Source organism: Oncorhynchus keta, chromosome 22 (assembly GCF_023373465.1).
Source record: "Oncorhynchus keta strain PuntledgeMale-10-30-2019 chromosome 22, Oket_V2, whole genome shotgun sequence".
Lineage (NCBI taxonomy): Eukaryota > Metazoa > Chordata > Actinopteri > Salmoniformes > Salmonidae > Oncorhynchus > Oncorhynchus keta.
The window spans coordinates 35,695,132-35,711,360 of record NC_068442.1 but is presented as its reverse complement, the minus strand read 5'-3'; the positions used below and the strand labels follow the sequence as shown (position 1 = coordinate 35,711,360).

Genomic DNA, 16,229 nt, shown 5'->3' with positions numbered 1-16,229 from the left:
TTTTGAGCATTTCAAATTTCATATGGTAAATGCACATTGAAACATATTGCAAATGCGCGCGCACTTGCAATATGATTCTATAGTGAAAAAACATCACCTAATGGACATGATGAAATCAACACAACGAGTGATGGAAATGTACAACTATCACTGCTCGGCCATCCTGTGTCCATCAGACCAGTCAATTTTGCATTTTTGAGCATGTCAAATTTCATATGGTAAATGCACATTGAAACATATTGCAAATGCGCGCGCACTTGCAATATGATTCTATAGTGTAAAAACATCACCTAATGGACATGATGAAATCAACACAACGAGTGATGGAAATGTACAACTATCACTGCCCGGCCATCCTGTGTTCCCATAGCGAGCATTAATATCAGAATGACCGGTAAATGCATTTACAACCATATTTTAATTTTTGGGTTACCAGTTGCACAACAATGCACGTGCATTTGCAATATGATTCTATAGTGAAAAAACATCACCTAATGGACATGATGAAATCAACACAACGAGTGATGGAAATGTACAACTATCACTGCTCGGCCATCCTGTGTCCATCAGACCAGTCAATTTTGCATTTTTGAGCATTTCAAATTTCATATGGTAAATGCACATTGAAACATATTGCAAATGCGCGCACTTGCAATATGATTCTATAGTGTAAAAACATCACCTAATGGACATGATGAAATCAACACAACGAGTGATGGAAATGTACAACTATCACTGCTCGGCCATCCTGTGTCCATCAGACCAGTCAATTTTGCATTTTTGAGCATTTCAAATTTCATATGGTAAATGCACATTGAAACATATTGCAAATGCGCGCGCACTTGCAATATGATTCTATAGTGTAAAAACATCACCTAATGGACATGATGAAATCAACACAACGAGTGATGGAAATGTACAACTATCACTGCCCGGCCATCCTGTGTTCCCATAGCGAGCATTAATATCAGAATGACCGGTAAATGCATTTACAACCATATTTTTATTTTTGGGTTACCAGTTGCACAACAATGCACGTGCATTTGCAATATGATTCTATAGTGTAAAAACATCACCTAACGGAGATGATGAAATCAACACAACGAGTGATGGAAATGTACAACTATCACTGCTCGGCCATCCTGTGTTCATCAGACCAGTCAATTTTGCATTTTTGAGCAAGGTCAAATTTCATATGGTAAATGCACATTGAAACATATTGCAAATGCACGTGCACTTGCAATATGATTATATAGTGAAAAACATCACAAAATGGACATGATGAAGTCAACACAACGAGTGATGGAAAGGAACAACTATCACTGCCCGGCCATCCCGAGTTCATCAGGCCAGTCAATTTTGCATTTCTGCAGGATTTTTGAGCATGTCAAATTTCTTACGTCATTTGGCCCACAAAAAAATCCTTATGCACAATTTAAAAAAATATATAAAAAAATATGATAATAAAATTGGACAAAAGTATATTCATACAGTTCTTACACATGTGTAATTGACAAAAAAATTGAAAGAATTTCAAAAAACGGTCCAGAAAGCACTTTTTTAAGGGTGTGTGAAGTTTTTTACAAAATTTTGACATTTTTGACTTTTGACTTTTGACTTCCTATGAAATCATATTGGAATTGGACAAAACATATTCCTTATGCGCATGTAAAAAAAAAAAAAAAAAAAAAATTATGATAATAAAATTGGACAAAAGTATATTCATACAGTTCTTACACATGTGTAATTGACAAAAAATCGAAAGAATTTCGAAAAACGGTCCAGAAAGCACTTTTTATGGGTGTGTGAAGTTTTTACAAAATTTTGACATTTTTGACTTTTGACTTTTGACTTCCTATGAAATCATATTGGAATTGGACAAAACATATTCCTTATGCGCATATAAAAAATTTTTAAAAAATTATGATAATAAAATTGGACAAAAGTATATTCATACAGTTCTTACACATGTGTAATTGACAAAAAAATCGAAAGAATTTCGAAAAACGGTCCAGAAAGCACTTTTTAAGGGGTGATAAGTTTTTGAAAAAAGTTCATTTTTCAAAATTTTACTTTTGGACATTGATTTGGGTTACATATCCAATATGAAAAACCCCGGTGGAGCGCATTTGCCCCCTGTTGAATTTTTAAAGTGTTACAACTGGCAATTACCATATGGCATTTGCAATACACTTTGGATGAATCAACGCCGAATTGGGTGGTATTGGCCAATGTGTATATGGTTTGTCTGATGCCAATGACATGCCATTCATTTTTGTCCAATACAGGGGGGTATTCCCTTACTGTATATAGCCTCCACATTGACTCAGTACCGGTACCTCCTGTATATAGCCTCCACATTGACTCAGTACCGGTACCCCCTGTATATAGCCTGCACATTGACTCAGTACCGGTGCCTCCTGTATATAGCCTCCACATTGACTCAGTACCGGTACCTCCTGTATATAGCCTCCACATTGACTCAGTACCGGTACCCCCTGTATATAGCCTGCACATTGACTCAGTACCGGTACCTCCTGTATATAGCCTGCACATTGACTCAGTACCGGTACCTCCTGTATATAGCCTCCACATTGACTCAGTACCGGTACCCCCTGTATATAGCCTGCACATTGACTCAGTACCGGCACCTCCTGTATATAGCCTCCACATTGACTCAGTACCGGTACCTCCTGTATATAGCCTCCACATTGACTCAGTACCGGTACCTCCTGTATATTGCCTCCACATTGACTCAGTACCGGTACCCCTGTATATAGCCTGCACATTGACTCAGTACCGGTACCCCTGTATATAGCCTGCACATTGACTCAGTACCGGTACCTCCTGTATATAGCCTCCACATTGCCTCAGTACCGGTACCCCCTGTATATAGCCTGCACATTGACTCAGTACCGGTACCTCCTGTATATAGCCTCCACATTGACTCAGTCCCGGTACCTCCTGTATATAGCCTGCATATTGACTCAGTACCGGTACCCCCTGTATATAGCCTGCACATTGACTCAGTACCGGTACCTCCTGTATATAGCCTGCACATTGACTCAGTACCGGTACCCCCTGTATATAGCCTGCACATTGACTCAGTACCGGTACCTCCTGTATATAGCCTGCACATTGACTCAGTACCGGTACCTCCTGTATATAGCCTGCACATTGACTCAGTACCGGTACCCCCTGTATATAGCCTGCACATTGACTCAGTACCGGTACCTCCTATACATAGCCTGCACATTGACTCAGTACCGGTACCTCCTGTATATAGCCTCCACATTGACTCAGTACCGGTACCTCCTGTAGATAGCCTCCACATTGACTCAGTACCGGTACCTCCTGTATATAGCCTGCACATTGACTCAGTACCGGTACCTCCTGTATATAGCCTCCACATTGACTCAGTACCGGTACCCCCTGTATATAGCCTGCACATTGACTCAGTACCGGTACCTCCTGTATATAGCCTCCACATTGACTCAGTACCGGTACCTCCTGTATATAGCCTGCACATTGACTCAGTACCGGTACCTCCTGTATATAGCCTGCACATTGACTCAGTACCGGTACCTCCTGAATATAGCCTCCACATTGACTCAGTACCGGTACCCCCTGTATATAGCCTGCACATTGACTCAGTACCGGTGCCTCCTGTATATAGCCTCCACATTGACTCAGTACCGGTACCTCCTGTATATAGCCTCCACATTGACTCAGTACCGGTACCTCCTGTATATAGCCTCCACATTGACTCAGTACCGGTACCCCCTGTATATAGCCTGCACATTGACTCAGTACCTGTACCCCTGTATATAGCCTGCACATTGACTCAGTACCGGTACCTCCTGTATATAGCCTCCACATTGACTCAGTACCGGTACCCCCTGTATATAGCCTGCACATTGACTCAGTACCGGTACCCCTGTATATAGCCTGCACATTGACTCAGTACCGGTACCCCCTGTATATAGCCTCCACATTGACTCAGTACCTGTACCCCCTGTATATAGCCTGCACATTGACTCAGTACCGGTACCTCCTGTATATAGCCTCCACATTGACTCAGTACCGGTACCCCCTGTATATAGCCTGCACATTGACTCAGTACCGGTACCCCTGTATATAGCCTGCACATTGACTCAGTACCGGTACCCCCTGTATATAGCCTGCACATTGACTCAGTACCGGTACCTCCTGTATATAGCCTGCACATTGACTCAGTACCGGCACCTCCTGTATATAGCCTGCACATTGACTCAGTACCGGTACCCCCTGTATATAGCCTGCACATTGACTCAGTACCGGTACCTCCTGTATATAGCCTGCACATTGACTCAGTACCGGTACCTCCTGTATATAGCCTCCACATTGACTCAGTACCGGTACCTCCTGTATATAGCCTCCATATTGACTCAGTACCGGTACCTCCTGTATATAGCCTCCACATTGACTCAGTACCGGTACCTCCTGTATATAGCCTCCACATTGACTCAGTACCTTTTACCTCCTGTATATAGCCTCCACATTGACTCAGTACCGGTACCTCCTGTATATAGCCTCCACATTGACTCAGTACCGGTACCTCCTGTATATAGCCTCCACATTGACTCAGTACCGGTACCTCCTGTATATAGCCTCCACATTGACTCAGTACCGGTACCTCCTGTATATAGCCTCCACATTGACTCAGTACCGGTACCTCCTGTATATAGCCTCCACATTGACTCAGTACCGGTACCTCCTGTATATAGCCTCCACATTGACTCAGTACCGGTACCTCCTGTATATAGCCTCCACATTGACTCAGTACTGGTACCTCCTGTATATAGCCTCCACATTGACTCAGTACCGGTACCTCCTGTATATAGCCTCCACATTGACTCAGTACCGGCACCTCCTGTATATAGCCTCCACATTGACTCAGTACCGGTACCCCCTGTATATAGCCTGCACATTGACTCAGTACCGGTGCCTCCTGTATATAGCCTCCACATTGACTCAGTACCGGTACCTCCTGTATATAGCCTCCACATTGACTCAGTACCGGCACCTCCTGTATATAGCCTCCACATTGACTCAGTACCGGTACCTCCTGTATATAGCCTCCACATTGACTCAGTACCGGTACCCCCTGTATATAGCCTGCACATTGACTCAGTACCGGTGCCTCCTGTATATAGCCTCCACATTGACTCAGTACCGGTACCTCCTGTATATAGCCTCCACATTGACTCAGTACCGGTACCCCCTGTATATAGCCTGCACATTGACTCAGTACCGGTACCTCCTGTATATAGCCTGCACATTGACTCAGTACCGGTACCTCCTGTATATAGCCTCCACATTGACTCAGTACCGGTACCCCCTGTATATAGCCTGCACATTGACTCAGTACCGGCACCTCCTGTATATAGCCTCCACATTGACTCAGTACCGGTACCTCCTGTATATAGCCTCCACATTGACTCAGTACCGGTACCTCCTGTATATTGCCTCCACATTGACTCAGTACCGGTACCCCCTGTATATAGCCTGCACATTGACTCAGTACCGGTACCCCTGTATATAGCCTGCACATTGACTCAGTACCGGTACCTCCTGTATATAGCCTCCACATTGCCTCAGTACCGGTACCCCCTGTATATAGCCTGCACATTGACTCAGTACCGGTACCTCCTGTATATAGCCTCCACATTGACTCAGTCCCGGTACCTCCTGTATATAGCCTGCATATTGACTCAGTACCGGTACCCCCTGTATATAGCCTGCACATTGACTCAGTACCGGTACCTCCTGTATATAGCCTGCACATTGACTCAGTACCGGTACCCCTGTATATAGCCTGCACATTGACTCAGTACCGGTACCTCCTGTATATAGCCTGCACATTGACTCAGTACCGGTACCTCCTGTATATAGCCTGCACATTGACTCAGTACCGGTACCCCCTGTATATAGCCTGCACATTGACTCAGTACCGGTACCTCCTATACATAGCCTGCACATTGACTCAGTACCGGTACCTCCTGTATATAGCCTCCACATTGACTCAGTACCGGTACCTCCTGTAGATAGCCTCCACATTGACTCAGTACCGGTACCTCCTGTATATAGCCTGCACATTGACTCAGTACCGGTACCTCCTGTATATAGCCTCCACATTGACTCAGTACCGGTACCCCCTGTATATAGCCTGCACATTGACTCAGTACCGGTACCTCCTGTATATAGCCTCCACATTGACTCAGTACCGGTACCTCCTGTATATAGCCTGCACATTGACTCAGTACCGGTACCTCCTGTATATAGCCTGCACATTGACTCAGTACCGGTACCTCCTGAATATAGCCTCCACATTGACTCAGTACCGGTACCCCCTGTATATAGCCTGCACATTGACTCAGTACCGGTGCCTCCTGTATATAGCCTCCACATTGACTCAGTACCGGTACCTCCTGTATATAGCCTCCACATTGACTCAGTACCGGTACCTCCTGTATATAGCCTCCACATTGACTCAGTACCGGTACCCCCTGTATATAGCCTCCACATTGACTCAGTACCTGTACCCCCTGTATATAGCCTGCACATTGACTCAGTACCGGTACCTCCTGTATATAGCCTCCACATTGACTCAGTACCGGTACCCCCTGTATATAGCCTGCACATTGACTCAGTACCGGTACCCCTGTATATAGCCTGCACATTGACTCAGTACCGGTACCTCCTGTATATAGCCTGCACATTGACTCAGTACCGGTACCCCCTGTATATAGCCTGCACATTGACTCAGTACTGGTACCTCCTGTATATAGCCTGCACATTGACTCAGTACCGGTACCCCCTGTATATAGCCTGCACATTGACTCAGTACCGGTACCTCCTGTATATAGCCTGCACATTGACTCAGTACCGGCACCTCCTGTATATAGCCTGCACATTGACTCAGTACCGGTACCCCTGTATATAGCCTGCACATTGACTCAGTACCGGTACCTCCTGTATATAGCCTGCACATTGACTCAGTACCGGTACCTCCTGTATATAGCCTCCACATTGACTCAGTACCGGTACCTCCTGTATATAGCCTCCATATTGACTCAGTACCGGTACCTCCTGTATATAGCCTCCACATTGACTCAGTACCGGTATCTCCTGTATATAGCCTCCACATTGACTCAGTACCTTTTACCTCCTGTATATAGCCTCCACATTGACTCAGTACCGGTACCTCCTGTATATAGCCTCCACATTGACTCAGTACCGGTACCTCCTGTATATAGCCTCCACATTGACTCAGTACCGGTACCTCCTGTATATAGCCTCCACATTGACTCAGTACCGGTACCTCCTGTATATAGCCTCCACATTGACTCAGTACCGGTACCTCCTGTATATAGCCTCCACATTGACTCAGTACCGGTACCTCCTGTATATAGCCTCCACATTGACTCAGTACCGGTACCTCCTGTATATAGCCTCCACATTGACTCAGTACTGGTACCTCCTGTATATAGCCTCCACATTGACTCAGTACCGGTACCTCCTGTATATAGCCTCCACATTGACTCAGTACCGGTACCTCCTGTATATAGCCTCCACATTGACTCAGTACCGGTACCTCCTGTATATAGCCTCCACATTGACTCAGTACCGGTACCTCCTGTATATAGCCTCCACATTGACTCAGTACCGGTACCTCCTGTATATTGCCTCTCTTGTTATTTTACTGCTTCTGTTTCATTATTTTCAATTTATTTTCAATTTTTTACTTCACTTTTTTTTCATAACTTCTTAAAGCATTGTTGGTTAAGGGCTTGTATGTAAGCATTTCACTGTAAGGTTGTAACTGTTGTATTCACCGCATGTGACAAATAAAAATGTATTTTATTTTATTGGTTGGTTCTGTTGCACCAAGTCTGTTGGTTCCATGCGGTAGCAGAGAGAACAGTCTATGCCTTGGGTGACTGGAGTCTTTCACAATTTTGTAGGGCCTTCCTCTGACACCGCCTGGTATAGATATCCTGGATGGCAGAGAGCTGTGCCCCAGTGATGTATTGGGCTTTACTCACTGCCCTCTGTAGCGGTTAGATGGGTTATGTGTGGTGTAAGACCTCAGTCAAAATGAAAAATGAAGTATTTTAAAATGTAACAGGCAGAATGGAGTTAGTGTTTTTCATCTTTCACAACATGAGTAACTTGTCCTCATAGTTCAGTATCACTCTCTCTCCTCCAGGCGTGGTGTTCCCATACTACCCACGGGTGGGGCGCTACAAGCTCAATTACCACCAGGCTGAGGACGTGTGTAAGGAGCAGGATGCCATCCTGGCCTCCCATGCCCAGCTCCACAAGGCCTGGCTAGAGGGCCTGGACTGGTGCAACGCAGGCTGGCTGGAGGACGGCTCCGTCCAGTACCCCATCTCCCACCCCCGGGACCAGTGTGGCCGCAAGGACACCCCTGCAGGGGTACGCAACTACGGCTACAGACACAAAGAGGATGAGCGCTACGATGCCTTCTGTTTCACCTCCAACCTCAATGGTGAGTGTGTGGTGTGTGTGGGGTCCTTTCCATGCTTACTTTGTACTTTTCTTGAGCAGATGAGATATATGAACATTGATTGGTGACGGGTAGATTCCACAGATATCTTTCCACTGTATTGCCTCTGCTCTGACTATACAGTGTTTTCAGATCTGTGCAGACGAAGGGAGGGAGATGAGGCAAGATGTATTAAGATGCAGTCAGAGTCCACAGCAGCGATAGGAGCCTGTCTCTGATCCCTGCCTGTGATCCCCTAACCTTGTGTTGATTCCGCCCTCTTAAAAGGGCCACAGGGTCTTCTAGCTGTGCTTTTATCTCCTCTCCTTTGATTTCCATCAACACTTCCACACAGTCATGGCAGGGGAAGAAGCCTAGCCTGGTTCTATGGCTCAAAACAAATTTAGGAGCACTGCTGCTACACTGCTGCTCTACTGTACAAGAACTCATCATGACAGAATTATCCATCTGCTACCAGGGAATTGAAACATTCAATTTGGAGAATCTTGATTTATGGGTACAGCCGTTGAGTGCTACGGTAAGATTGTGACTCAGTCGGCAAAGAAATAACAACATTGGATGCATTCCGAAACAAAATAGATTTTCATTTTTTTTTCCTCTCCTAAGACTGAATAAAAGTAATGATTTTCTTCCTGTGAACAGTAAAGTAAAAGTCATTTTGTCAACAATATCTGAGCATCTGCCTAGTTAAATAAAGGTTAAATAAATCAAATTAAAACAAATCTGAAGTAGAGAAGATAAAGTACACAGTAGCCATAGTCGAACATTAACCTGGTACTTCATAGTGGAGACCTAGCAGTCTCTTGCAGTGAGTTAATTACAGTCAACAGACAGACTGGCCTGAGATGTGGGCTATCTTCAGGAGTAATGGTAGGGGATACTGTTGCACTGACCAGCTGGAAGATATTAACACAGTAGCCTTTGGGGAAATATGAGACAATATTCCTCCCTAACAGGCATCAGCCACATAAACAAACACAAAATCGATAGCCAAGTGTAAGGCTGTTGGCAGCCGTTCTGTGGTAGAAAACTACCCTGTGTTTTCTAGGGTTGCTTTTTTATTTCTCTCTGTAAAAACTTAACTCAGCTTAATTTTAGCTCAAATACATTCTGCAATCATGATTCCAATTCTGTAAATTCTGGTAGGTGAGAAGTCTTCCCAGTGCAAGATGAAAGTAGAAATTGAAGTATTTTACTGTCCACCGATGCTGTATTACTTTTCGATTTTGAGCAGCTGCCCAGACGGATGTTTGGTTGATTAGAGATTGGGAACACATTCTACAGGCGATGTATCAGACTGGTCTAGGCCATAAGAACTCAGGATCTCTCCCCTCAGGGAATCTGCTGCTGTCTCATGTGGTTCTCTGTCTATATTTCTTTGCCTCACACCCCTGGCAATTTCACTCCTCGTCTTTTCTGGCTCCCTCTGTCTGTTTCTCGCTTTGTCTTTGTCTTTGTCCCTCTCTCTCTCTCTCTCTCTCTCTCTCTCTCTCTCTCTCTCTCTCTCTCTCTCTCTCTCTCTCTCTCTCTCCTCCCCTCCTCTCCTCCAGGTGAGGTGTATTTCCTGAAGCGTTTTAAGAAGGTGAACTATGCTGAGGCAGTGAAGGCATGCCTGCGTGACAGCTCGGTGGTGGCCAAGGTGGGTCAGCTCTATGCTGCCTGGAAGATCCAGCTACTGGATCGCTGTGAGGCCGGCTGGCTGGAGGACGCAAGTATCCGCTACCCCATCGTCAACCCACGCTCCCGCTGCGGAGGGCCCCAACCGGGGGTCCGCCACCTGGGCTTCCCCGACTTGAAGTTCCGCCTCTACGGGGTTTACTGCTTCCGCAAGAACCAAGAGAATGTTCATGTTGATGTAGTTAAGATGACACAGCGCCCAGGGAAAAGCAGCAAGGACATCCCCATGAACACCACTACCACCAGAAACATAGAGAGAGACTGAGACGAGGGTTTATTAGGATCACTGCTGCTACATCATAGCTCCATCCATTGCTTTAAAATAAACAATGTTGCTGAACATTACTGACAAGACATGCTAATTTGCAGCATGATTCACCAGAAAGAGCGTGGTTCAGTTAGGGGCGGAATCTTTATCTCTGTGATTTCTCTCGTCTTAAATGAGGTGGCAGTCATGTTGAGGTTGGTTTGTGCGCCCACCATTGTCTCAGAGAGGCTAGTAAATGCATCAGATCATTATTTCCTAGGCACAAAAATTAATGCCATTGTTTACTCTGCGTCTATTAGAGACATGGAGAGAGACCACAGGCATAATGGGGGCTCAGACTTCACAGTGTGTTCTGTTCTCCATGTGGCTTCATTTCTGAAGGAAAAGCAGACTATTATCACGCCTAATCTATCTGCAAATGTTGCCAGGTGCCAGCATGATGCCCAAGCTTTGCCTGGCATGGCAGAGCACTGCTTAGAGGTGCCCTTTGAGTTCTACTGCGCCCCCAGTCATCCGCCTCTATCCGGTTGCCATGTTTGGGTAGAGCCATCTGAAACGTTTCTCCTCAGTAACTAACTAAGTACTGGCAACCGTACCAGAGCTCAATAAACATAGTGAATGTTGCACTTTTAATTAGATATATTTTGAGGAAATGGTTAGTCTATAGCAAGCATGTTTTACCTGGAGCTAATTTTAGTAACTGATGCTGATCTAACTGAACTTTGTTATAGCTGCTTTAATAGCTGCTTGATTACACCATGTTTCTATGCAGCCATGGCCATTGATTGCACTATTTGTTCAATTGTGAAAACCACAATTTAACTGTATCAGTCATTACCTTGATGTATGAATTGTATCTATAGCGAGGGCTATATGCTGAAGCTGTGATTCAAAAGTAATACATTCGATATTGACAATGTTGTTCATTAAAACTGATTCTGTGAGATGATGTTTTCGCATTTTCACCATCTCTACTGTATCTTTTTATTTTGATTTATTTCACCTTTATTTAACCAGATAGGCTGGTTGAGAACAAGTTCTCATTTGCAACTGAGACCTGGCCAAGATATCTGGTCTGTGTGTTTCTGAGTAGCACTGTGAGTGCAGGCTTTAGTGGGAAAACAGTTGGTGCACTGCCAACACAACAGAAGTGAACCCTGTCATTTCCATAGCAACAGTCTTAACAAGCCCATATCAAGTTTGAGGCAAACTAACAACATAAAACAATCATTCTGTTCAGTGAAGCAAATTGGAATGATTATGAGTGACCTGTAGCTACGTTCTCAGAAGCACAAACTTAAAGTATGTTGAGACATTTGTTAAAGACACATTCAAATGCCATGAAGACATATTGTGACTATTTTAATACAACATTGTTAGAGCAGGGTTTCACTGTCATATCAATCTCTGCCATGAATTATAACAGAGGCTAAGCCCAGAGTCATCTTGACATTTATAATTCAGGGGTTTGGAGCGAACATTATGCAGAGATTAACCAGAAAGACTTCAGTATCTACCTAAATTAAATGGTAACACAATTGTGTGGGGAATCAAGATGGTAGGTTTGGAATGAGAGCTCAATAGGAAGGAATACTTGTTTGAAGATGATATCTTCAAGGAGGTGTTGTGGGAGACGTGACCAGTTCACATGATTACATTACAGTAAAAGGTCTAGCCTAGGGTATTTTCTCGAAACCTCTAGAAAATCTCCCATAGTGAGAATACAGTCTAAACCAGGGAGATTCCAGCCTCTACCAAATGTCAACAGGAACACTGTGGGGTGGACTGGGTTAGTCTCTGCTCCCATTTACTCTCCGAATGGGAACTGTGGAGAGAGGAGAGCGAGAGAGCGAACTTTGACACTTATGGCATCGAACGGATGAAAAGCGCAATCTTCATTTCATCAACCTCCTTTTTTTGCTGGCTTAAAATGAAATGAGGTGACCCTGTAACAATGGAACTGCCCCCCAGAGGAGAATCAGACAGCACAGGCTTCCATTCATCAGCCTGTGGCAAGGGTCAGGCCTTCACAACACTAGCCTGAGCTGAGAGAGGAGCCGTGGTGAAGGACAGAGGAAGACCTGGGTACCCCACTCCACTCAGACATGGTAGAGCCAGGGGGAGAGGAGAGAGGTAGATACCATCAGATCAACTCTCCCAGGGTTAGGGTATGTAGACTGAAGGGCATCACCTAGTGCATTCACTGAAACATCATGGCTTTCAGTGAGAAGTGATCATGAAGCACTTCCTTGTTTTGGGGCTATTTCACTGTAATACACAGACTTCACCCATCGGCACACTTCCCAGCTTTCAGTAGTTATCAGAGAACTGTTTTCTATAATGGTGTACACCCTGTGCATTATAACGAGGGAGACGTATGGCATGTCCTTTTATGTTTCAAGGCTTGTTATGATTAACTCTACACAGACAGACATGGATAACATTGACTCAATGAAGATGGCATCTAAATTACACCCCATTTTCCCGAACAACTTCCCTTATGCTTTAGCATATTCTGCTGCCCTGTGTAATTTGTCAAGAATATTCTGGGACACATTACGCATTAGAAACAGTTGGTTAGTGGAGATGACTAATTGGCTAAATAAGCTAACAAGTTCCCCCGGAGAGTTGGCATTTAAATATGCAGCTATGCTAAGTCAATTGAAAGTGTTAACCATCTAATGTGGATAATGAATGTGAATTCACATGGGCCTCATCATATAGGCCTCCAGATGAAAGAATGCTGATTCTGTTTGCTTAGCTCCCCCCCTGAGCCGGCCGTGTGAATCCTGCTGTTTGTTGTGATTGGAAGCTGTCACACACACAGATCAAGAGCACGCTGGACTGTTTCGAGAATCCCAGATTGGGTCGGCAAAGAGTAGCAGGAGGTTAATGAAACAACTCAAACCTTTTTGTCTGCAAGAATGTGGCGCTGTGTGTGTTGTGTGCTGTATGTGTGTGTGTGTGTGTGTGTGTGTGTGTGTGTGTGTGTGTGTGTGTGTGTTTGGGGGCACATGGTGAGAAGAGGGGGAAGAGACAACCTCAACAGAAACACAGAGGCAATGGGAAAGAGAAAGACAGGGTGAGAAAAAGAGAGTGAGGGGGTGAGAGAGAATAGGAGAGAGAGAGAAAGAGAGTGTGCTTGCAGTGGGAGAGAATGGGAAAGAGAAAGAGAGAGAGGGGGAGTGATGTAGAAGGGGGGGGGGCGTAGACTGACTCGAGGCTAGCAGGTCTTCCACAGGAATAGGGAGGGAAAATTGTCTGCTGTGAAAGCTATTGTGTTCCGATTGTAAAATAGAGAATTAAGTACCTGTAACCCCAGAGGTGTATACCACTGACCCCATCTCATCTGCTCCATAATCACCACACCTTCAGCCGTACCAGCTTGAAGTTGAACAAGTTTCCAGTTTTAATGTCACATGCACAAGTACAGTGAAAAAAATATCCTTTCTTGCAAACTCAAAACCTAACAATGCAGTAATCAGTAACAATGTAATACTAAAAATAACATAAGGTAGAACAAAAACACACAAAATATAAAAATAAGAAATAAGAAGAACACAAGAAAGTAAATAAGCATGCTATATAGGGGGGACTCCCGAGTGGTGCAGTGGTCTAAGGCACAGACCCTGGTTCCATACCTGGCCGCGTCCAGGAGACGCATAATGCTGGGAACAATTGGGCCAGCGTCATCCGGGATGTCCTTGTCCGTGCTCTAGAGAATCGTTGTGGCAGGCTGGGTTCATGCAATACCATATATACAATGTGCAGGGATACTGGAGTGATAGAGGTAGATATATATGTAGGAGTAAGCATCAGGATATATGATAAACAGAGTAGCAGCAGTGTGTGTGTATGTACCCCATAATGAGAAAGCGAAAACAGGTTTTTAGAAATGCTTGCAAATGTATTAAACATAAAACACATAAATACCTGATTTACATTAGTATTCAGACCCTTTGCAATGAGACTCGAAATTGAGCTCAGGCATCCTGTTTCCCATGATCATCCTTGACTTGTTTCTACAATTTGATTGGAGTCCACCTGTGGTAAATTCAAATGACTGGATATGATTCGGAAAGGCACACACCTGTCTGAGCTCCCACAGTTGACAGTGCATGTCAGAGCAAAAACCAAACCTAGAGGTCGAAGGAATTGTCCGTAGAGCTCCGAGACAGGATTGGGTTGAGGCACAGATCTGGGGAAGGGTACCAAAACACTGGAGGAAACCTGGCACCATCCCTACGGTGAATGATGCTGTGGGGATGTTTTTCAGTGACAGGGACTGGGAGACTAGTCAGGATCGAGGCAAAGATGAACGGAGCAAAGTACAGAAAGATCCTTGATGAAAACCTGCTCCAGAGTGCTCAGGACCTCAGACTGGGGTGAAGGTTCACTTTCCAACAAGACAATGACCATAAGCACAAAGCCAAGACAACGCAGGAGTGACTTCGAGACAAGTCTCTGAATGTCCTTGAGTGGCCCAGCCAGAGCCTGGACTTGAACCTGATCTAACATCTCTGGAGAGATCTGAAAATAGCTGTGCAGCAATTCTCCCCATCCAACCTGACAGAGCTTGAGAGGATCTGCAGAGAAGGGGATAAATTCCTCAAATACAGGTGAGCCACGCCTGTAGCGACATACATAAGACTCGATGCTGTAATCAAAGGCAAAGGTGCTTGAACAGTCCTGAGTAAAGGGGCTGAATACTTATGTAAATGTTATATTTCCATTTTTATTTGGAATAAATTAGCAAAAATGTCTAAAAACCTGTTTTTGCTTTGTCATTATGGGGTATTGTGTGTAGACTGATGAGAAAAGTAGATGTAATACATGTTTTAATAAGGCTGTAATGTAACAAAATGTGGAAGAAGTCAAGGGGTCTGAATACTTTCCAAAAGCACTGTATGTGCATATTATATGTGTGTGAGCAAATGATGCAGTGAGTGTTTGTGTTTGTGTGTGTGTGTGTGTGTGTTGGTGTGTAGGGTCCTGTGAGTGTGCATAAAACATTACACAAATAAAAACATTCATATATAGATTTACTGAGATGATAATACATTTACATTTAAGTCATTTAGCAGACGCTCTTATCCAGAGCGACTTACAAATTAATAAACTGGGATTATGACGCTAGCTCTGATCTGGGCATATCATTGTAATGCTCTACTGATAGCCTACAACCATATAGCCTGTTTGTCTAGGGTTTCACAGTGTGATGGCTTGATGTTCTCCTGCTTGATCTTATACATCATGTTATGACCTCTTTCTCCCCTCTCTCTCCAGATGAAATCTCGCGTCTTGTGACGGCCGGCCGCCCAACAACCTGCCCGCTTGACCCTATCCCCTCCTCTCTTCTCCAGACCATTTCCGGAGACCTTCTCCCTTACCTTACCTCGCTCATCAACTCATCCCTGACCGCTGGCTACGTCCCTCCCGTCTTCAAGAGAGCGAGAGTTGCACCCCTTCTGAAAAAACCTACACTCGATCCCTCCGATGTCAACAACTACAGACCAGTATCCCTTCTCTCTTTTCTCTCCAAAACTCTTGAGCGTGCCGTCCTTGGCCAGCTCTACCGCTATCTCTCTCAGAATGACCTTCTTGATCCAAATCAGTCAGGTTTCAAGACTAGTCATTCAACTGAGACTGCTCTTCTCTGTATCACGGAGGCGCTCCGCACTGCTAAAGCTAACTCTCTCTCCTCTGCTCTCA

The 16,229-nt window shown here is 44.6% G+C and overlaps 1 protein-coding gene across 1 annotated transcript in view; it reads left to right on the top strand.

The window, feature by feature from the left end:
* The window catches only part of LOC118378472 (hyaluronan and proteoglycan link protein 4-like), a 45,793-nt gene extending 34,333 nt beyond the window's left edge, over nucleotides 1-11,460 (top strand). The window contains exons 4-5 of the mRNA XM_052475098.1: nucleotides 8,252-8,554; nucleotides 10,123-11,460. Coding sequence (XP_052331058.1) covers nucleotides 8,252-8,554; nucleotides 10,123-10,514 — 695 coding nt within the window. The 3' untranslated portion in view covers nucleotides 10,515-11,460. The remainder of the gene's footprint in view (nucleotides 1-8,251; nucleotides 8,555-10,122) is intronic.
* The last annotated feature ends 4,769 nt before the right edge of the window (nucleotides 11,461-16,229 follow it).